Raw genomic sequence first — 24,982 nt, forward strand, 5'->3', positions numbered from 1 at the left:
AGGAAAACAATAGGATGGTGTGTAGTAAAAATCCTATTGTAGTCATGCCCAGCAGTTTATTGTCCTTTAAAGGGAATAAATATTTGTGATACTTTATGGGGCACGCTTTGAAATCTTGGAGGTCCTGAGATCCATGCAGTCGGGTTGTGGGATTTAATTAGGGTTTATGAGGTAAAAATTTTAATGAGTTAAAGCACTGGTTTTTAAACCTCCTAAAGGTCAGATTTTGAGGATATCTAAATTAGAGCACAGTTGAAATAATCAGCTGATTAGTAAACATGGTTATTTTACCTGAAAAATGTGCATTTAAATTTGGGATAATCTTTGAAATATACTTTAATTAGTAAAAAAAATGCTTTAAATAAAGGTTATTACTGTTTTTCAGCGTGCAGTATTTAAACACCACACTTCTCAGAGGGTCAGCAGTTGCAATACACAGCACTGCCAGGATTCTATCAGCCAATCGGAATTAAGGTAGGAAAAATCCGATTGGTTGATTTAATCAGCCAATCGGATTGAACTTGAGCTATTTTTGGGAGGCGTGTTAGACAGGAGATTTTATACTTTAGTAAGTTTTTGTAGGCGCAGGCAGTTTCTAAAGTGCCGTAAGTCACTGGCGACTCCAGAAATGTGTACTTACGCTTATTTCTGGACATCGCTAGTTTGTCCGACTTACGGCACTTTAGCAACTGCTGTATATTGGATACCCCGATGTGCGAGGTAAAACTACGGGTTCCCTCGTTTGCGCCGAAAACTACCCCGTATATCGGATCGCGCCCTGGGTTGGCTCCAAAACAAATTAAATGGGGGGCATTTTTTTTTTCACGAGGGGGCACGCATTTACAAAGCATGTTATGAGAGTCAAAATAAAAACAGACCTACATATTCTGCAGGAAAGTGTAACCATCTTGATATTTAATGTATAGCCAATGCCAGTATTAAAGGAATATATTGTAGAGGAGATGGGAATAATTGAGTCTGGACATCTTTTCTCTTTTTTGCACACAAACTCATGTGTCGTTTAATTCCGAACTCAGGTACACTACAACAAACGGTCTGTCACTGTTGCTCAAAACCGAATACACAAAACGAAAATATATACAGGTAACCACATGAGCAACAACAAAGAAATCTTTTCTGAAAACATGTTCCCTACAGCTCAGCACACCGCTGTATCCTATTACAATAAATATTTTTTTTTTCCTGACCTTTACAACTAGAAATTAACAGTTAAAAGTGCCTTTAGGTTATATAATAGGTCTGATACTTACAATTACAAGGCACCAAGGCTGGCGTTTACATTCAAACATGGCATCAATGCAAAATCAAACAAAGCTCTACTCACCATTAGTATAGTGGAAGGTGACGAGTGTCCGAATGGAACCTCTTCAAAATAATGTCTTTCCACTCATTTGTGCACTTGCGAGTGAGATCCCTTTCAAATGTCAGCTGTACCAACTGAGCTTTGCGTACATAAAGCATAGCACGTCTATGATCTGTGAAAACGTTTTTATGAGTTGAGAACAAGTTCTTGCACATGGCAGTGGAGGCACCAACAGTTAAAGTGAGTTTGAAAGCAGTCAGTATGCTTGACATGGCCTTCAATGTTTTCTGTTGTGTTTTGAGGATACGTGTAATTGTCCACGGAGCTCCTTGCAGATGTGTGATGCAACTTCATAGTTCGGCAGCTAACTCTGCCCCCAGCATGCAGCATTACATAACAATTCATTATTTTATTTATTATTTTTGAAGCGTATGATCATATCAATATTTTTTGAGGTGGCACAGCATTCCATTTGGGCAGGCATTGCCCGTCAATGCCCCCCCTTGGAGCCGACCCTGAATAAACATCTTCCCCTTAAAAAATAGGCTTTGTGTCACTTAGTGAATACTACCTTAGTATACCCCAGACTGAGCAGAATCAAAGGACACCAAAGTTAGGACCTTAACTTGGGGATAAGATCCCTTAGGAGCCCCCTGAATGTACAGACCATATTCACTCTCATAGGTGATAATGGCAAATACACACATCAAATAAACAATGCCCTATAAAAATTAAGCTTTGTGTCACTTAGTGACTACTACCAAACTATACCCCAGACATAGAAGAATCCAATGTCATCAAAGTGAGGTCCGTAATTTGGGTATAGGACCACTCAGGAGCCCGCTGAATGGACTGCCCCTATCCACTCCCATAGTTTTTTGTTTTTTTAATTGAGACATCTTAAAGGGAAATGCAACATCAATGTTCAACCCACATTTTTCTTTCATGATTAGAAAGAGCATGCAATTTTAGACAACTTTACAATTAACTTTGATTATCTAATTTGTTTCATTCTCTTGCTATTCTTGGTTGAAAAGTATTTCTAATTGTGCATTGCTATTTCTTCAACAAAGGATACCTAAAAAATAACTTTTTTTTCTACTTGGGTAGTAGTTGCTAAGTGACACAAAGCCTAGTTTTTAGAGGGCACATGTTTATATAATGTATGTATTTCCATTATCACCTAGGAGATTGGATAGGGGCAGTGCATTTAATGGGCTCTTGAGGGGTCCTATACCTAAGTTAGGGTCCTAACTTTCATGTCATTGGATTCTGCTCAGTCTGGGGTATACTTGGGTAGTAGTCACTAAGTGAAACAAAGCTTGTTTTTTTTTAGGACAGATGTTTATACGATGTATGTATTTGCCATTATCATCAATGAGACTAGATAGGGGCAGTGAATTCAGGGGGCTGGTGTCATTGAATTCTGCTTTGTCAGAGGTATACTTGGGTAGTGGTCACTGCCTGCCACAAAGCCTAGTTTTTTAGGGCAGATGTTTATATGATATTATTATATATGTATGTATTTGCCATTATAAACTACTAGGTGATAAGCCTACCCAGAGGGCAGTCTATTTAAAAAAAAAAAAAAAAAAAACTACAACCCCCAAAGCTAAAATTACAAAAAAATAAAAATGTAAAATTACAGAAAAATAAACAAAGCTATCCAAAATAAAAAATGTAAACCTAAACTAATACCCCTATAAAAATAAAAAAATCCCCCCCAAATAAAAATACCCCCTAATCTAATAATAAACTACCAATAGCCCTTCAAAGGGCTTTTGTAGGGCAATGCCCTAAGTTAAACAGCTCTTTTACCTAAACAAATGACCAATTACCCCCTAACAATAAAACCCCTCAAAATAAAAAAAAACAACACTAAAAAAAACTAAACTACCCATTGCTCCTAAAGGGGCATTTGTATGGGCATTGCCCTTAAATGGCATTCAGCTCTCTGTTTCGGGCCGCCTTCGATCCAGATGAAGATAGAAGATGATGGAACCGCCTGGAAGAAGACCTTCTCTGCCGGACTTCAGGAACAGTGAGTGTCTATTTGGGGCTTAGGTTTAGGCTTTTTTATTTTAAATTTTTGGGTGTTTTTTTTTAGATTAGGGTTTTTTGGGGCTTAAAAAAGAGCTGTTTGCCCTTTTTTTTTAGTGTTAGTTTTTTTTATTTTGGGGGGTTGGTTGGGTGGTGGGTTTTACTATTGGGGGGGACTTAGGCCCCTATTTAAGAAAGTCTGGCGGACCTGACCCGACAGTGCGGATCAGGTCCGCCAGACCTCGCTGAATACGGCGAGCAATACGCTCGCCGTATTCAGCATTGCACCAGCAGCTCACAAGAGCTGCTGGTGCAACGCCGCCCCCTGCAGACTCGGGGGTGTCAATCAACCCGATCGGGTTGATTTCCGGCGATATCTGTCCGCCTGCTCAGAGCAGGCGGACAGGTTATGGAGCAGCTCGCCAGAAACACGGGGCATCAAGCTCCATTCGGAGCTTGATAGATAGGCCCTTTAGTATTTTTTAGAGGTAAAAGAGCTGTTAAACACAGGGCAATGCACTACAAAAGGCCCTTTTAAGGGCTATTGGTAGTTTAGATTGGGGGTGTTTTTATTTTGGGGCGCTCTTTTTTATTTTCATAGGGATTAGGTTTTTAAAAAAATATATTTTTGATAATTTTATTTTTTCTGTAATGTTACTTTTTATTTTTTGTAATTTAATGTTAGTTTTTTTTTATTTTAATTGTAATTTAGTAGTAATTGGGGTTAATTTAGGGGTTGTTAGGTTAGGGGGCTTAGTAACTAAATTAGTTATTTGCGTTGTGGGGGCTTTGGCGGTTTACAGGTTAATAGGTTGATTGCGATGTGGGTGTTTGGCGGTTTAGAGGTTAATATGTTAATTAGGTTTATTGCAATGTGGGGGGTTGGTGGCTTAAGAGTTAATAGGCTAAATAGGTTTATTGCAATGTGTGGGTTTTGCAGTTTAGGGGTTAATAGGTTAATTAGGTTTATTGCGATGTGGGTGGTTAATATTTTAATTGTTATATGCAAATTAGGGGTTAATTACTTTGTTTTGCGATGTAGGGGTTTGTGATTTAGATGTTTGTTAATACTTCATGCGGGAGGTTATTTTTTTTTTGTTATACTTCGTGCGGGTGGTTATGTGTTTTTTAGTTATTTCGTGCAGGCAGTTGCTTGTTTTTTTTTGTTTTTTTTAAGGCTTCGGGTTTTCCTACGCTGCATCCAGGTGGATTCCAAAAATGGCAGGGTGGTGAAAGAATCCACCTGGATTCTTTCACCACCATGCCATTTTCGGAATCCATCGCTGCATCCAGGTGGATTCTTTTGGCTGCGCATGCAGCCAACATTCTAAAGAGGATGCGTGTGCAACTGGCGACACCAACAGAAGTGTTACAAACGCAATTATAGTATAGATGAGGATGGATAGGAGCAGTGAGTCTGTTCAGGGGCTTCTGAGGTGACGTATACCTAAGTTAGGGAGCTAACTTTGATAATGGGTTTGTCTTAGTCAGGGGTATGTTTGGGTAATAGTCACAAAATGACACAAAACCATTTTTTCATTGTTTTCTTTTAACGTGGACAGTGAATAATGAGTAACAAAAAAGTGTTCTTTAGGTAGGTCTTTGAAGAAAGGTTAAGGCTCCAGAGGAAAACAATAGGATGGTGTGTAGTAAAAATCCTATTGTAGTCATGCCCAGCAGTTTATTGTCCTTTAAAGGGAATAAATATTTGTGATACTTTATGGGGCACGCTTTGAAATCTTGGAGGTCCTGAGATCCATGCAGTCGGGTTGTGGGATTTAATTAGGGTTTATGAGGTAAAAATTTTAATGAGTTAAAGCACTGGTTTTTAAACCTCCTAAAGGCCAGATTTTGAGGATATCTAAATTAGAGCACAGTTGAAATAATCAGCTGATTAGTAAACATGGTTATTTTACCTGCTCTCACCCAAGGTAACCCAGAAAATCTGGTCTGTTAGGGAGGCCTATGAACAGGTTTAAAAAGCAGTAAGTTAGGGGTCAAATGGATAGAAAGGTCAAAAAGGAAAATGTGCATTTAAATTTGGGATAATCTTTGCAATATACTTTAATTAGTAAAAAAAAATGCTTTAAATAAAGGTTATTACTGTTTTTCAGCGTGCAGCAGTATTTAAACACCACACCTTCTCAGAGGGTCAGCAGTTGCAATACACAGCACTGCCAGCTCTCTGAGCAAGCAGTGTCACATACTGGTGCACGGGCCCCCACAAGATGTGTGGGTATGCTGCTGAAAAACAGTAATATCTTTTACTAGAAGCATTTTAGCTAATGGGAGTATACTGCGAGCATGCTTCTATTTCAAACTGAAATGCATTCATGCACATTTAATTTGGATCCTTTTATCCCTTGAATGTGATAGCGTGGTCAGGCATCTATTAAAGACCAGAGGTTTATGGAACTAATGCAGTAGGATCAACTGCAGGATAAAGATCCATGCAACTTGGCAACAATACAATCTGAACCAGCCATTATGGATGTCCACAAAATAATATATTTAGCGCCTTACTTAGTTTTAGTATACGACTAATAACAAATGTAAGGCTATAATAATTAACTCTTTTGATTTTCCTCTTACTAACATTTTTTGTAATGAGTTACTGAAAATGTAATAAAAGTAAGTAAAATCTTCCCTTGCAACGAAACAAGAACGTTGCCTTGCTGAATCTGCTGCTAAAATGGCGCCTTTACTGCGTACAAAGAGGAACCAGAAAGCCGCACCGCGTCACGTCATATCCGCCAAAGTAGCCAACGAAACTGCAGCTTTTAAGTCAACCATTGTGCCTTGGAAATATTAACCAATGAGGAGAACGCCGAATCGGAAAAAGATAGGTTTGCGCATGCGCTCTTGGTTTGTCTTGTGAAGGTTTGGTCGTTGCTCTCGCTAGTCTGTGGATCACGGATTTAATGGTACGGATGGTTCGTGGTGGGTGATTTAACTCCTGCTTCATATTTACTTGCTACAGTGAATGCATTTTCGTTTCAGTCTTAGCAGGTATAGATGAATATATAAAAAGTTAAATGTAAGGGGAAGTATCGCTAGGTAAACAGTCATTTTTACGTATCTTATCTAAATATAGGAATGTGAATTCTGATTAATCTAAAGCATATTTTCTTTCCTATAGCAATGTATGAAAACAAGAGAAATATGAATAACCAAGGTAAATACTGGAAGAAAATGGGCTCTGGGTGGTATGTTAACACATTGGTTACAAGAGAAACTACAGTATATTATCCCTTGTGAACTTTTTGGCAAATTATTGTATATACTGTACGTATGAACTTGAATAGTGGTGGAAAAGTAACATGATTATTGGGATTTTTACCAGTGTATTTGAAGACCTGTAATAGTAGCCTTAGGGAGAAACTGAATAACTGAAAATGTCTCCTTAAAGGGACACTAAAGCCAAATGTTTTTCTTTCATGATTCAAATAGAGCATGCAGTTTAGGCAGCTTTCTAATTTACTCCTATTCATTTTTCTTTGTTCTCTTGCTATCTTTATTTAAATAGCAGAAATGTAAAGCTTAGGAGCCGGAGCATTTTAAGTTCAGCACCCTGGTATAGCGCTTGCTTTATTGGTGGCTACATTTGGCTAACCAATAAGCAAGTGTAACCCAGGTTCTGAACAAAAAGTGGTCTGGTTCCTAAGCTTTACATTCCTGCTTATAGCAAGAGAACGAAGAAAATTTGTTAATAGGAGTAAATTAGAAAGTTGCTTAAAATTGTATGTTCTATCTGAATCATGAAATATAAAAAATTGGGTTTAGTATCCATTTAAATGACCCTTACATAGAAAAGTAAAATAATCTATGCCAGTGCTTGACAAATGTTTAAAAATTAGGAGCCAGTAAGAATATTTAGGAGCCAGACAGTTAGATTTGTATATATGGAGAATAACCAAAAAAGTTAGGCGCCAGAAGTACAATTCTAGGAGCCAGTGACTCCTGGGTTTGTCGAGCCCTGATCTATGTCATTTCAGCTGTATTTTACACATCCAAACACATTGTTTTTTGTGTTTAAACTTTTTAGTTGATTCACACTAAAATATTTGGTAGATTTTGCTCATTTGTGTTAAAGGGACATAATACTCATCTGCTAAATCACTTGAAACTGATGCAGTATAACTGTAAAAATCTGACAGGAAAATATCATTTGAGCATCAGCAGAGTAAGTTCTGTGTAAGAAGTTATAATTCACCTGCTCCCAGCTCCAGGTAAAAAATAAAATGAAGAAATGAACAGCAGCCAATCAGCATCAACAGTGCTGAGGTCATGAACCCTTTTACTGTGATCTCATGAGATTTGACTTAAAGGGACATAATACTCATATGCTAAATCACTTGAAAGTGATGCAGTATAACTGTAAAAAGCTGACAGGAAAATATCACCTGAGCATCTCTATGTAAAAAAGGAAGATATTTTACCTCTCAGTCTCCTCATCTCAGCAGAGTAAGTTCTGTGTAAAAAGTTATACTTCACCTGCTCCCAGCTGCAGGTAAAAAAATGAAGAAATGAACAGCAGCCAATCAGCATCAGCAGTGCTGAGGTCATGAACTCTTACTGTGATCTCATGATATTTGACTTAAAGGGCTATAATACCCAAATGTTTAAACACTTGAAAGTGATGCAGCATAGCTGTAAAAAGCTGACTAGAAAATATCACCTGAACATCTCTATGTAAAAAAGAAAGATATTTTACCTCAAAAGTTCCTCAGTAGCCACCTCCCATAGTAAAGGATTTCTAAGCAGCATTTTAGTGTGTCTGTCCTGGGACATCTGAAGGGATGAGCATCGTGAACTCTCATATTATTTCACCAATCAGGTAAAGGAAGCTTACTATGAAATCTCATGATAGTTAAGGGAAATCTCATGAGATCACAGTAAGAGTTAATGACCTCAGCACTGCTGATGCTGATTGGCTGCTGTTCATTTCTTCATTTTTTTTTACCTGCAGCTGGGAGCAGGTGAAGTATAACTTTTTACACAGAACTTACTCTGCTGAGCTGAGTAAATTGTGAGGTAAAATATCTTCCTTTTTTACATAGAGATGCTCAGGTGATATTTTCCTGTCAGCTTTTTACAGTTATACTGCATCAGTTTCAAGTGATTTAGCATATGAGTATTATGTCCCTTTAACTCTCATGAGATTTCATAGTAAGCTTCCTTTACCTGATAGGTGAAATAATGAGAGTTCACGAGGCTCATCCTTTCAGCTGTTCCAGGACAGACACACTAAAATGCTGCTTAGAAATCCTTTACAATGGGAGGTGGCTACTGAGGAACTTTTGAGGTAAAATATCTTTCTTTTTTACATAGAGATGTTCAGGAGATATTTTCTAGTCAGCTTTTTACAGCTATGCTGCATCACTTTCAAGTGTTTAAACATTTGGGTATTATGGCCCTTTTAACTCATGAGATTTCATTTAAACTTTTTTACACTGAATAGGGAAATAAGATGAGTGTGCACGTAAGATCGCTCCCTTAGCTGTCCCTTTTTACATAGAGATGTTCAGGTGATATTTTTTAGTCAGCTTTTTACAGCTATGCTGCATCACTTTCAAGTGTTTAAACATTTGGGTATTATGGCCCTTTAAGCAGCACAACAGTGTATTCTGCTTAGATACCTTAAAGGGTAATTGCTCAAATTATTTATCTTATGAATGAAAGATTAATTCTTAAACACTTTTTTTTTTTTTTCTATTCGTTTTTTTACTTTAAAACATTTAAAGGGACAGTAAAGTCCAAAATGAAACTTAAATTAATTGGACAGAGCATTACATTGTAAATACTTTCCAATTTGTTTTTCATCATGACTTTTTTGCTTAGTTCTCTTGGTATCCTTTGTTGTAAAGTAAACCTAGGTGAGCTCAGGAGTGTGTACATGGTTTTTAGCCATCTTGCAGCAGTGTTGGCAACAGTATTTATAGCAATACATAGTTGCAATTACTACTGTCATAGACTGCTATAGACACGTGTACGTTCCTAAACTCCTATTCGCATTACCTATGTTTTCTCTTCAACAAAGGATACCAAAGAACAAAGCAAATTTGATCATAGAAGTAAATTGGAATGTTGTTTAAAATTGTATGTTCTACCTGAATCATGAAATTTTGACTTTACTGTCTCTTTTTAATGAAAAAATATTTTACTACATATTCTACAGCAAATGGCGGTTACATGTTTAAATTAAAACATTTAAAAAAAAATTTGATTCAACAATAAATTGACAAAAATGTTTTATATATACAATGATTAATTTATCAACAGTGTTAAAGGGTAGCATTCTCTTGGCATCCTTGTTGCATTAAACTGATACTAAATTTTAGCATTTGTGAATTGCTAGGATTTACCAGTGGAACAAATAAAGGGGAGTTTCATTCCTGAAGTATAAAATACTTAATGCTGAAAGTTTCTTTATTTGTCTGAAGCGTTCGCTGCCCTGAGCTCCTCAGGCAGCCCATGACAGAATGCTATTTTGCTGTGAGGTGATGTTTCCACCTCTTAGCCAATAGTTTCACAAACGTTAGGATTTACTTAAACTTTAACAGCAATTCACTACTGGGAGCTAGCTGTATGCATTGAGTGACCCAATAATATGAAAAAAATAAAATATATATATATATATATATATATATATATATATATATATATATATATATATATATATATCCACCAATCGGCAGCTCCTGGGTCTACCTAGGTATCTTTCAACAAAGGATACTAAGAAAACAAATTAAATAATATAAATTAATTGGAAAGAAGTTGTTTTAAATCACAGGTCTCTGAACCACAAAAGAAAAAAAAATTGGATTTCATGTCCCTTTAATTATCTGTAGTAAGACTTCGCAATAAACTGTAATTATTATATTTCCTCTTTTTCCTGAAATTTAAGTTGGGGGAAATTATGGATTTCCAGTCATGTAAACTAAAATAGCACCTTACCTTGCCACGTCTCCCTAATTTATAGTTTATCTTATCTTTTCTGAAGACACAATGTATATTTTGCTTGCATTCATAACCCAGAAGCCCATATTTTCCTAAATAGTAATATTATACAACTCATATGTTGAGAAACATGGAATATTTAGTTTAGAAATCACTGTTGTATAGGTTTGTATCAACATATGTCTAGAAAATACTTTATGGTTTGTATGTAATTGTGATATTCACTATAAATTTACTTGCAAATGTTTTTCACCAGACCTAGGAAAATGCTATTTTAAATTGATATCTTGCCACACACAACTGAGATGTAACTTTCTGCAAGCTTTTATATTTTCACTTATAAAATTGTATTTACCCATCTTTCTTTGTTAGGCCAAAACTTCAATCCTGGATCTTCAAAAAATTACCAAAATTGGGATGGATCCAAAACATCCAGTAATTTTGTGCCACTTTATAATCAGAACTTTGGAGTGCCATTAGATGGACCTGGGCCTACAGCCAGGTGAGCTATGCCAGTCCTCTGTACCTAAATTATTTGTTATTCTTCAGTATTTTCACTTGTGTATGGCAGAAAGATAGTGTGTGTGTGTATATATATATATATATATATATATATATATATATATATATATATATATATATATATATATATATATATATATATATATATATATATATATTATTCCATGGCAGACTTACAAATGCACATGCCTGGAGTTCAATAATGTAAATGGAAAAAAATTGGAATTAATGTAGGCATCCCTTGAAGGGGCATTGGCGCAGGTTAGGGGTCTCAATGTTCTGTGTATTCTCTCAAGTACAGGAGATTCTGTGCTAAGGGATCCACCAGTAAATGCTTAAAAAGCTCTTGAGATTTTTCTGTTAAAGATTTGTATTTCTCTCCAGTTGGCGCTCTCTCCATATGGCACTTTAGTTGTAGCTATAGCGCTGATTGGAGAACAATTCAGACTGTTGGCTCACAGAAAAAATTGCACTTATGAAGTGAGCCGTAGAGCAAGGGGTATTTGAAATATATATATATATATATATATATATATATATATATATATATATATATATATATATATATATATATATATATATATATATATATATGTTTTAGTCCATCTTCGTTACGACTAATGAATTAAACTCCATCTAAAATATAGCTAACATTCCGGATCTGATTTTAAAAAGGGAAGAGATTACCATCACTTTAAGCAATATCGTCTTTCATTTGAGAAGCATAATCTGGTGGCAAAGAAACATTTTCACAATTATGTTATATATGTGATTTTGGCGACACTGGAGGGGCCTCTTGTGGCTAAAAAAATTGATGACAGAAGTTGATAGTGCAGTTTAGAATTTAACTTGTTTGTCAACTACTAGATGTGTATTGGGGTTGTTTTCGGGTTTTTTCCGAAGCCATATTGGCAGATGTGTGCAATTCGTTGAAATAAATATCCAATGAAAAATGTGTATATATTCAACCACCTATTGCACAAGTAGTAAAAGCTTTAACCCTTTACTTCAGGGACATACTTTGAGGATCTTCAGTTGAGATATATATATATATATATATATATATATATATATATATATATATATATATATATATATATATATATATATATATATATATATATATATATAATTATATATATAATAATAATAATAAAAATAATAATAATAATAAAAATAATACCTTTTTGTAATTTAGCAATAATTTACTCTGTAGCAGACTTTATTATCAAGGTACATTTAGTTTATAGCATGCCAATAGTAAGTAATATGGATCTTGCTGAGTAGAATATATTTTTTATTATACTTTATTTATGAAGCTCCAACATATTCCGCAGCACTTTCATGAATACAATTCAAAAAGCTCAGATAATACAGGAGCATGCTAATACCACTAGGACACTTCAGGAAGTGCTGACTCTATACTCCAATAAGAATTAACACATGCTCATATAAGGTTACGCTCTTCTTTTATAAGCAATAATCACAGAAGCTACTGCTTCATTGTAAAGTCTCCGTTCACATAAATCTGCCTAATGGCAATATACATACTTCTGTTAACGGTAGTATAACACAATAATATGAAAGCCTGAGCAAAGCATATTGTAAAAGTAAACTGAAAGCTGTATTGCTTCTAAGGTAAAGTACTGGGTTGATTTCACCCCCCAAACCGAGTTCGGCATATTTTCCTTCTGAAGCTTGTATATGCAACAGTCTTGTATCCAAGATGGACGTCACTGATAAAAGTGGTCAGCCCTTTAAGTCATTTACAGGCATATACTTTATATGCACAAACATATGTCCCAAGATCGGTTAGAGTGTCTCCCAGTTATTATTTGCATCTTTAAAATGGAAGAGTTTGAATGGGGGTTGGAACCAAGTGTAGACTTACGTCATGTAGGCCATTGCTCGACAAATTTATTTAACCCTTAAGTGCTAAGCCATTTCCCACCTGGGTGCTAAGCTGGATTTGAGCTGTTTTTTTTTTTTTGTTTTTTTTGTTTGTTTTTTCCTCCAGATCCCCAAGACGTTACCATTGGAAAGATTCCAACAGTGGGTCTTGGGGGTCTGTAGCTGCTTATATGCCTGAGATACAGGCTTCTAAGCAGCATACCCCCATTTTTCCTATATTGTTCATTGTAAATTTTAAATAAAGTTGCGCAGTGACGTCATCACACGAAACGTGAAGCCCCGGCGATGGCTGCCATTATACAGGCCAGATTGCCGGGGTGGGAGTCAGTGGGAGCCCCCAAATTGCCCTCAAGGTGGGTGAGTTCTAGCGACGGCTCTAAAACGTTGTCAGCACCTGACTGGAACAATTTGCGACTGCTCAGAGACGTCGTTAGCACTCAAAGGGTTAAAAATTAGCAGCCAGTAAGGATATTTAGGAGTCAGACTGTGCTAGTTGTATATAAATGTATGGAGAAAACCACAATAAGAGCCACGGGTAGAATTCTAGGAGCCAGTGGCTCCCTGGCTAATGGGTTTTTTTCGAGCCCTGATTTAGGCAATATTTAAATGTCATAATAAAGCTTAAACATGTAACCTATGGGTGTATTTATATCATTTTTAATAATTTTGTATACATAGTGCCCTCAAAAAGCTAGTACAGTTTGGATTTGGAATTCCAGATAAGGGGATTTGTACCTTTACTCAGAATTGGTACAGCTGCAATTCTTTCTCTTTTTGATTTAGAAATGTATCATGGAATGTACCCCCTAGCGCAAACAGCCAACCTTCCTTATTACCTTCATTTAACCAGAGTTATGGAAGGCCATCAGAGGGATCTCAACCTCCAGAGAGGCAAGTATTTTCTTTCCTCTACATGAGTGTGTGTAGTATGTATGTGTGTGTGTAAAGCTACTATCACTGAGGGAAAAAGTTAGTAGTCAACTCAATGTTAAAGGTAGGAAAAAGTCAAATTTCTAAGTCGTCAGCTACAAAGTCTTCAGGGACTAGTTTACTACTGGAAATTTCGATGTATGTATGAAAGTGTTTTTAAAATATGAACTATGCAGTACTATAGCAAATCTATTAAACTGTTTCATACTCAGTGTTTGAGGTTTTTTCCTTTGGTTAAGTTAATTGGGCATGATCTACTAGCAGTTCCAATGGCCTTCTGAGTAAATATTGTTATATGGTCAGGTTTGTAAATTCATTGCAATTTGCTATATTGATAGGTAGACAGGAACCAATACAATATATGAATTGTACCACAGCTGAGGTTTATTTTTCTTTTCATTTTAAATTATTAATATTTAACTTATTTTAATGAAACAAACATGTTGGTGGACACATTAAGCATCTTTCTTCTAAGGGTGGAAAAAAATTTCCTTTCACTGAACCGAAAATGTCCGCAGTTTAGAAACCACTAAAATGTAATTATTACAGTCTAGGAAATATTAACATTAAAACATTGTTGTGTTCCTTCACAAGTGCTCTTTCAGTTTTAAGATAATGGATGACAGATACAGTTTATATCAAATTTAGGAGCCAGCTAGAAAATTTTAAAGAACCGGCTACTCACTAAGCAATTGTGTTCCTGTATTAAAGGGACACTGAATCCAAATTTTTTCTTTCATGATTCAGATAGAGAATGCAATTTTAAGCAACTTTCTATTTTACTCCTATTATCAATTTTTCTTCGTTCTCTTGCTATCTTTTTTTTTTTATTTTATTTTTTTTAAAGCAGGAATATAAATCTTAGCAGCCAGCCCATTTTAGGTTCAGCACCATGGATAGTTTTTGCTTCTCAAACCAAAAATGGTTCTCAACCAAAAATGGGCTGGCTCCTATGTATCACATTCCTGCTTTTTAAATAAAGATAGCAAGAGAGAGAGAAGAAAAATTAATAGGAGTAAATAAGAAAGTTGCTTAAAATTGCATGCTCTATATGAATCATAAAATTATTTTTTTTGGGGTTTAGTGTCCCTTTTAATATGAAAAATAATCCAAAAGTTAGGCGAGTGTAAAATTTTAAGTTATAGTTTGCAGAATCTCTATATATATTTATGTATGGTTTAACCAACATCCCATAATGTAGTTCAATCAATTGATGAGTTTAACATCTATAAAAATGTTTTTCTCATTTAGAAATGCATCATCTTGGAATGCACCACCTAGATCAAACCAGGGTTTTGGTATGCCATCAGAAGGACCCCGAGCTCCAGAGAGGTGAGTCCATCACTGTCCTTTACTTGACTCTGAGTTCGTTTACCAATTTATTTTGCACTTATAATTTTTTATATGCAGTAGTAGCTATATATGACATAGGCATTTTGAATCAGGACATTTCCAATACAATGCAAAATCTATGCACCAAAATATAGTAACTTAACTTTGGAAAAAGGACAGTTAAAGGGACAGTATACTGTAAAATAGTTTTTCCCTTAATGTGTTTACAATTGCTTTTTTACCAACTGCAGAGTAAAAAATGTATGAAAATTATATTTTTAAGGCTTATTTGTGTATATTAAAGCTCTGATTTTTTGTTTTGAAGCCACAACCTAATAAAATGGGTTGAGCTTGTTGTTTTAATCAGATCTCATTACTGTATCACATTGTGCACATATACCTGCTTCTTTATCTTATATCTGTCCTTAAAACAATCACCAATACTTTGAGAAAACAATGGAAAATCAACATTGTATTACCTTATCTCTGTTATATCCGACTGGGAGTGTAATTTCTTCTGCTGGCTGTGTTTACAAAGCTTATCTATATCTGGTACGCGCGGCCACAAACTTTGAGAATAGGTGGGGATACCACATGCTAAATTAACAATTTCAAATGCCAATATAAGGGTAAAGGAGCTACTTGTAAACAATTTAATACACTCCAGCAGGTAAAGTGGATCATTGGGAACAAATTAAAGGGGAGAAAATTTTTGAGTAAACTGTCCCTTTAATACATATTTTAACTGTTAAAGAATGACAAGGCCGCACCAGTGCTACCTTTAATAAAGGTAGTATTTATTGTTAGCGCAATTTAATTTGTCAAACCATCACCTCAATATAATTCATCACAAAATGCCCATATTGCATAAATGTTTGCAAAAAAAAATATACAGTCCGGTAGCCACTGAAAATGTTATAATGAAGCTGAAGTGCATATATCACGCTTCCCAGCTAATCCGGATAGAAAAGTTCATGCCGTAACTGGAGCACTTGGTGCACAAGCACGCTCCAAAATAAGCCTGAAAAGTATGGATTGATGTCCATACAGGTAATTATCTCAAATACCTTTTTAGTATGAAGTCCGGTCCAATCCTTAAAAAGATTTAGATTACGCAAGGAAGTTCCACTTCCTAACTGTGTACTTCTATCACTTGCTATTTGTACCTTAAAGTGAATGTCAATTGTGATGCTAAAGTGCCCGGTTTTTAAAAATTCGATTACAAACAGGGGCACTTTAATTCATCAAAATTTACATTTCACTCCTGTTGTGAAAAAACAAAAAAAACAAAACTTTCCTTGTAATCTTCATAGCAGCTCCAGCTTCCTCCACCCGTTGCAAAGCCTCTTCCTGGGTCTAAAATGAGGAATCCGGCTTCCTCCAATCACAGTGTTGAATCAGACATTGATTCCACCCAGGGGGGAAGCCGTGATTGGAGGATGACCTATCCATCATTTCTGACATCAGAAATGGCTTGCAACAACCGGAGGAAGCTGGAGCTGCTGTCAAGATTAAAAGGGAAGTTTTTTTTGTTTGTTTGTTTTTTCACAACAGAAGTGAAATGTAAATTTTGATGAATTAACGTACCCCTGTTTTTAATCGAATTTTCAAAAACCGGGCACTTTAGCATCAAAATTGATATTCACTTTAAACGTGAATGGCTATTGGCTAAGAAAATATGTGCAAATTCAAATGATATCCAGCGTTTTACAAAATTGCCATCACTATCTCCAAAAGCGTACCAGCATTTACATACTACTAGAACTAAATTATGAGCACCGAAGTGTAAAGTATCAAGAGAAATTGATCACGTTCATGTTATTAGTACCTGTTTAATAAACACAAGGAAATGGTGGACATTTTTAATAAATATAGCTTTATTTTGAGATCAAATCAAACTTTAGTCCGCATAATTGGTGAGTAAGTCAGTGTTAGGCATCAGCATTGAAGGGACATGAAACCCAGAATATTTATTTCCAATTTACTTTGATAATCTAATATGCTTTGCTCTCTTGGTATCATTTGTTAAGCAAGTTTTTTTTCCCCCCAATGAGGTTTCCACCTCTTAGCCATGCGTGCCTACAGCATAATGCCAAATGGCCCACCCAGTTATTCGCTAAGATGTTGAAATGTCACCTCATTGAAGAAAAAAAATGATCATTGCCGGCTTGGCTAAGCAGCGAAAGTTAAGCCGCAGCGAAATAAATGTTTTTTTTTTTTATTATTATTATTATTATAAATGATGGTGGCCTTTATTTTTTTTAATGATGGTAAATCATAGTGTGGTGGTTTGTTGTTTTTTTTTGTTTTTTTTTAACGCTAGGTTTTACTATCACTTTAACAATAAACAGGAGAGAATGAAATCTGGAAAAACACAATTTTACAATTGGAGAACCAATGGATCTTGCAGTAATTCCTTTTGGGCTCAATGTTTGTGGATAGATCATTTTTTGAGATACTAAATCTTATGCTGCGAGATGTGCAGCTTTATACTGATTATTTGAGCAGAGATTGAACTTTGTATCAGATTTTCTCCATTATTTTCAAAAGGATCTAGGTTATCAAAGTTAATCTGTGTCTAATCAATAATCTGTCAATCTCTACATGATATACTAATGTATTTGAGAGGTTACTGCGATCTCCTCCACATTTGTGTAACAGCATAGAGTAATTTTATTTAACTGTTTAAAGGGTTGATGTACCAATAACAACAATGGTATGTAAATGCTAAATCATACACCCTGTATCATCAATTATATTTTTCGGTCCATGTATATAGTAATGCTAATAGATCTGATCAGATTCTCTTGATTGGGACATTACCCACATTTTATACATGAATAAAATGTGGGCAATCTGATCCAAGATATGACCGAACAAACACAATCATAGTTTTGATCAGTTCCCATGTTTTGATCACAGATAGAGCAGTCTTGGGGAAAACGTGTGTGGCGGAATAAGGGTATGTGAAAAAGGATAGTTTTTTGTTTTTTTTAGGGGGGGGTTTGTTGTCACGATTAGTATGGCATTGTATATACAATGCTATATCACTTAATTGTGTTGTGACATACATGGTTTGTGAATTGATTTGCTAGACATGTTAAAACATACATGAATTACATGTGTTCATTTTAATGACTGAATATACATCAAGTGATCAACAAATTTAATCACTATGACTATGCAAATCGAATAGACGTCATATGGCTCGATTTCATCCTCTGATTGGCAGGAGGAGGATTGGATACACAGACTTGTCCCTGATAGATGATTAAAGTTGGTTGAACTTGCACTCTTCTGATTGGTAGAACATGTCAATATAAACAAGGCTAGAACTCAGTTGCTTCTAACCTTGAGAATTGCTGGGGTTTTTTTTTTTTGTTTGTTTTTTATCTGATAACATAATAGCATATTTGAAAAAATATGTGTTTTGTGTGCTTTTTACTGTGTGTGACATCTATAGATATAGTGATAAGCCTACATTAACTGTCGTTTATTGAGAGATCCTTAAAGGAATAGGAAAGACAAAATTAAACTTGCATGTTATTTTAAGACACTTTTAAATTCACTTCTATTTTCAAATGTTTTGTTCTCTTGGTATCCCTTGTTGAACAAGGATATGCACATATCCTACCCTAGTAGGAGCTAGCTGCTGATTGGTGCCTGCACAAATGTGTCTTGTCTTGTGATTTGCTAACTAGATGTTTTCAGTTTGCTGTTGCTGCCAGTAGTGCATTGTTGTTCCTTCAGCAATGGATAACAACAAGAAAATTAAGCAAATTTGATATTTAACCCCTTAACGACCGACGACGTATGCCATACGTCCTCAAAAAAAAAAGCACTTAACGACCGAGGACGTATGGCATACGTCGTCGGTTAAACAGAGCACTGGAAGCGATCGAAATCGCTTCCAGCTGCTCTAACAGTATTGCAGGCTTGCCTTGAGGTCTAGGCATCCTGCAATACTGTTCCCGAGTGCCGGGACCGGATTGATCACTCCCCCACGAGTGATCACTTCCGGTTTCGCTCCACGTGGAGCCCGGCAGTGTTTCAGAGCATCGGAAGCGATCGGACACGCTTCCGATGCTCTGCTTGTGTGCTAAGTGCCTCGGTGGGTCGAGGCACTTAGTTAGTTATAAAATAAAAGTAAAAATTTAAAAAAAAAACGTATAAAATAAAAAAAAGCCTAAAATAGCCCCCCCTCCCCCTTCACTAGGCATCCAAGATGGCGATGCCCAGTGCATCATGGGGCCTCTGGGGGTGTCCCTAGCCTGCCTCATCATAGGGGCAAGCTAGGGTCACCCAATCTGAGCCTCCCACCCAAAAAAAAATAATAATAAAATACCCCATTTGTCTGATCATGTCAATATTTGTAAATATTGACTATGATCAGTGTGGATCTCCCTCCCTCTCCTCACTTGCCATTTTGTTGGAGAGAGAGAGAGACCTGTATTTAGCAGAGAGATTTATTTCTTTTATTTGTTAAAAAATATAGAACCAAAGGCTCTTTTCAGAGCCATTAACCCCTAGCTTGCCAGTGATCACTATATATCACTGGCAGTAGCATAGGTGCACTTTTTTTTTGCTGCATTTTGCTGTCTGTGCATTTTTTTAGGGGTTAATTTTGTTGTTGTAATTTTTTAAAAACCCAAAGGCTCTTTTCAGAAACATTTAGTTAATTTAATTTAATTTTCAGAGCCATTAACCCCTAGCTTGCCAGTGATCGCTATAAATCACTGGCAGTTGCATAGCTGTACTTTTTTGCTGTCTGTGCATTTTTTTAGGGGTTCATTTTGTTGTAATTTTTTAAAAACCCAAAGGCTCTTTTCAGAAACATTTAGTTAATTTAATTTTCAGAGCCATTAACCCCTAGCTTGCCAGTGATCGCTATAAATCACTGGCAGTTGCATAGCTGTACTTTTTTGCTGTCTGTGCATTTTTTTTAGGGGTTAATTTTGTTGTAATTTTTTAAAAACCCAAAGGCTCTTTTCAGAAACATTTAGTTAATTTAATTTTCAGAGCCATTAACCCCTAGCTTGCCAGTGATCGCTATAAATCACTGGCAGTAGCATAGCTGTACTTTTTTGCTAGTTAATTTAGTTAATTAATTTAGTTAATTTAATTTTTTTTAGTAATTGTTTTCTGTGACAGATACAAAAATGTCACAGAAAAGATATAGTGCTGAGGAGGCGTATGCCATCCTTGCGTCAGAGTCAGATGCCTCAATTTCTGACTCAGACCCCAATTTTGACCCTGCCATGTGCTCAGATACATCACTAGATGCAGTCTCAACTGATAGTGATGTATCTGTGGCTGCTAGCCCCCCTGCCAGCCCCCCTGCTAGCCCCCCTGCCAGAAGGAGGCGTGTTGCTGCCATTGCTGCTGAAGAGTGGGTAACGCCTCATCTCCAGAGGCCAGATATCCCACCCTTCACAGCAAATGCTGGCATAAATATAGATGTGGCAGGTTTTAGCCCCCAGCAGTTTCTGGAAGTGTTTCTGGGCGATGATATATTGGGGAACATTGTCGCCCAAACTAATTTATATGCCCATCAGTTCCGTGCTGCAAAGCCTGGAACATATTTGGCAAAGCAGCAATGGGCCCCCATCAATGTGCCAGAATTCAAAAAATTCTGGGCATTGACTATGCTGATGGGCATCATAAAGAAACCCTCCATTCGCTCCTACTGGAGTAGTAGCCCCATCTGCTCTACCCCCATTTTCTCCCAGACTATGTCGAGGAAGAGGTATGAAATGATTCTGCATTTCATGCACTTCAGCGACAACAGCCTGTGCCCCCCTAGGGAGCATCCCCAATTTGACAGGCTGTATAAAATCCGCCCCCTGATAACCCACTTTTCTGCCAGGTTTGCAGAGGCTTATACACCTGGAAGGAATATATGCGTTGATGAATCCCTAATGAAGTATAAGGGAAGGCTGGGATTCAAGCAGTATATTCCTTCCAAACGCTCCAGATATGGGGTAAAGGTGTATAAGCTCTGTGACAGCGAGACTGGGTATACTCAGGCCTTCCGGGTGTATGAGGGAAAGGATAGCCACCTTGACCCTCCAGGTTGCCCAGAACATATTGGAACCACTGGCAAGATTGTCTGGGACCTGATATTACCCCTAATGAACAAAGGGTATCACTTGTACTTAGACAATTTTTATACAAGTGTCCTTTTGTTCAAGCTACTGTATTGCTTTGATACAGTAGCTTGCGGTACAATTAAAAAGAACCGTGCAGGTTTCCCAGGACAACTTGTACGCACCCGGCTACGAAGGGGGGAGACCTCAGCTCTACGCCAAGAGGAGCTGTTGGCACTTAAGTACAGAGACAAGAAGGATGTATACCTTCTTACCACCATCCACACAGAGAGGACGGTGGCGGTTTCTGTACGTGGCAGAGCTGAGATCATAAGGAAGCCAGTGTGCATCAAGTCTTATAACCGGCATATGGGTGGGGTTGATCTGGCTGATCAGCTGCTGCAGCCCTACCTAATTATGCGGAAGACAAGGGCCTGGTACAAAAAGGTTGCAATTTACCTAATGCAGATTGCAACCCACAACGCTTTTTTGTTGTTCAAAAAAGCAAACCCCAGAGTTAAAAAAAACTTTTTTACAGTTTCAGCTCCAGATTATTACTGGGATTTTGTACCATGATGCACCTGCTCCCCGGGCGGTGATGGGAGAGAGCAGAGTTGGGGCTACTCATTTTATTTTTAAAATCCCCCCTACTGCCGCAAAGCAGAAACCACAAAAAAAATGCAGAGTCTGTACCAAGAGGGGGAAGAGAAGGGACACCATATATCACTGTCCTGATTGCCCTGGACAGCCTGCACTCTGCATTGGGGACTGCTTCAAGCGGTACCATACAATGGTCAATTTTTAAAAAAATAAATACATTTGGTGTTATATATATATAAATATTTTTTTTTGGTTATGTTTACTGTTAGATGGGTTTTTTTTTTTTTTACTTTTACTGTGCCAGATTTTTACATTTCACTACTCTATTTTTTTCTAAAATTGGGCCTGTTATTTTTTTTAACCAAAACCCCTGTCAAATCTATGCATGGGGGACATAGGTGTTCTCAGGGTGCCTTGCAAAAAACAACCTGAAGTATGTTTTTGTAATAACTTACAACAGTCTCTCCTAAATCATAGTCAAAAAGCAATGTGTCTGTAAAAATGAAAATTGAAAACTAACCACCATACACTTTCTCCAATTTTTTGGGCTAAAACGGTTGCTTCAAAGGCATCAAAGCACACCATATACAATACCTTGGGGTGTCAACATTTAAAAAATATACACTTTCATGGCAATAAATAAAAGTGGGGTATGCAATAGGCCACAAACTAAAGATAGGCCTATCAGAAGAAATACTCTCATTGTTAATAACTAAAATCACAAGTCATAAAATTGTAACATAACCTTCCCAAAATCCTGGCAAACCTATGCATGGGGGGCATAGGTGTACTCAGGGTGCCTTGCAGAAAACAACCTGAAGTATTCTTTTGCAATAACTTACAACAGTCTCTCCTAAATCATAGTCAAAAAGCAATGTGTCTGTAAAAATGAAAATTGAAAAATAACCACCATACACTTTCTCCAATTTTTTGGGCTAAAACGGTTGCTTCAAAGGCATCCAAGCACACCATATACAATACCTTGGGGTGTCAACATTTAAAAAATATACACTTTCATGGCAATAAATAAAAGTGGGGTATGCAATAGGCCACAAACTAAAGATAGGCCTATCAGAAGAAATACTCTCATTGTTAATAACTAAAATCACAAGTCATAAAATTGTAACATAACCTTCCCAAAATCCTGGCAAACCTATGCATGGGGGGCATAGGTGTACTCGGGGTTCCTTGCAGAAAACAACCTGAAGTATTCTTTTGCAATAATTTACAACAGTCTCTCCTAAATCATCATCAAAAAGCAATGTGTCTGTAAAAATGAAAATTGAAAAATAACCACCATACACTTTCTCCAATTTTTTGGGCTACAACAGTTGCTTCAAAGGCATCAAAGCACACCATATACAATACCTTGGGGTGTCAACTTTTCAAATATATGCACATTCATGGAAAACAAATAAATTGGGGTATGTTAAAAGACCCCCCAAAAAGACGATAGGCAAAGAAAATATGTTAAATGTGAAAAAAAATCACAAACGCATGTCAGACATTTGGCATTGCACCCCCCCAAACAAGCCACCAAACCTATGCATAGGTGGTATCACTGAACTCAGGAGATGTTGGTGACCACATATTGGTGTCTTCTTTGGTAGTAACACATAACAGGAGCTGTGAATCCATGTCTAAAGTAAATGTATGTGAACAATAACACAAAAATATGAATGCCCAATAGTTTGACAAAGACTAGTGGTTAAATTAGTGCATGGAAAGTGTTAAAATACCTGCATTTGAAATACCCTAGGAAGTCTACTTTTCAAAAATATATGGTTTGATTGAGGTAAATTACTTTGGCCGGCTAAAGAAATGTCTTAAATAGGACATGGGTGCATGGGATGTGAAAATTCAAAGTGGAAAAAATGGAATGGGCTTCCTAAAAATAAGGCCTTTTAGCCCCCAGAGAACCCAACACACCTATACATGGGTGGTATCACTGTACTCAGGAGAGGTTGTTGAACACATATTGAGGTGTTTTTTGGCAGTAACACATAACAGGAACTGAAAATCCATGCCTAAAGTACAATGTGTGCGAAAAATAACACAAAAAAATGACTAACCAAAAGTTTGACAAAGACTGGTGGTTGAATTAGTGCATGGAAAGTGTTAAAATATCAGCATTTGAAAAACCCTAGGGTGTCTACTTTTCAAAAATATATGGTTTGATGGGGGTAAATTCCATTGGCCAGCTTCAGAAATGTCCCAAATAGGATATGGGTGCATGATGACCGATGTGAAAATTCCAAGTTGAAAAACTGGAATGCGCTACCTAAAAATAAGGCCATTTAGCCCCCAGAGAAGCCGACACACCTATACATAGGTGGTATCACTGTACTCGGGAGATGTTGTTGAACACATATTGAGGTGGTTTTTGGCAGTAACACATAACAGGAACTGAAAATCCATGCCTAAAGTACAATGTGTGTGAAAAATAACACAAAAAAATGACTACCCAAAAGTTTGACAAAGACTAGTGGTTGAATTAGTGCATGGAAAGTGTTAAAATACCAGCATTTGAAATACCCTAGGGGGTCTACTTTTCAAAAATATATGGTTTGATGGGGGTAAACTCCATTGGCCAGCTTCAGAAATGTCCCAAATAGGACATGGGTGCATGATGACCGATGTGAAAATTCCAAGTTGAAAAACTGGAATGCGCTCTCTAAAAATAAGGGCTTTTAGCCCACAGAGAACCCGACACACCTATACATGGGTGGTATCACTGTACCCAGGAGATGCTACTGAAGACATATTAGGGTGTTATTTGGCAGTAACCCTTACCATTTTATCAGTAAATATATTCTTAAATTGCTATTTGTCAAAAAATCTAATTATTTCCCCCCCCCCCCCCCCCCCAAACTTTGGCATAGCTTGGTGGTAAAATGGTTGCATGAAAAAAGTCAAAATACCCCAAGTTTAATACCTTAGGTTGTCTTCTTTTAAAAAATATATACATTTGAAGGGTTATTCAGGGATTCCTGACAGATATTGGTGTTACAATGTAACTATCGCCAATTTTGAAAAAACATGGTTTTGAAATAGCAAAGTGCTACTTGTACTTATTGCCCTATAACTTGCAAAAAAAGCAAAGAACATGTAAACATTGGGTATTTCTAAACTCAAGACAAAATTTAGAAACTGTTTAGCATTGGTATTTTATGGTGGTTGTAGATGTGTTAGAGATTTTGGGGCTCAAAGTTAGAAAAAGTGCGTTTTTTTTTTTTTCATTTTTTCCTAATATTTTATAAATTTTTTTATAGTAAAT

The 24,982-nt window shown here is 36.6% G+C and overlaps 1 protein-coding gene across 3 annotated transcripts in view; it reads left to right on the forward strand.

Annotated features, from left to right (window-relative positions):
* Nucleotides 1-6,201: 6,201 nt before the first annotated feature.
* Nucleotides 6,202-24,982, forward strand: part of LOC128663659 (DBIRD complex subunit ZNF326) — a 112,560-nt gene continuing 93,779 nt past the window's right edge. For 2 of the 3 annotated variants that reach the window (XM_053718094.1, XM_053718095.1), the window contains exons 1-5: nt 6,280-6,304; nt 6,504-6,539; nt 10,697-10,826; nt 13,541-13,648; nt 14,939-15,019. In XM_053718094.1, coding sequence (XP_053574069.1) covers nt 6,286-6,304; nt 6,504-6,539; nt 10,697-10,826; nt 13,541-13,648; nt 14,939-15,019 — 374 coding nt within the window. In that variant the 5' untranslated portion in view covers nt 6,280-6,285. Of the gene's footprint in view, nt 6,305-6,503; nt 6,540-10,696; nt 10,827-13,540; nt 13,649-14,938; nt 15,020-24,982 lie in introns of all 3 variants that reach the window. The other variant, XM_053718096.1, reaches the window with a different exon arrangement.

Source organism: Bombina bombina, chromosome 6 (assembly GCF_027579735.1).
Source record: "Bombina bombina isolate aBomBom1 chromosome 6, aBomBom1.pri, whole genome shotgun sequence".
NCBI classification, from domain to species: Eukaryota; Metazoa; Chordata; class Amphibia; order Anura; family Bombinatoridae; genus Bombina; species Bombina bombina.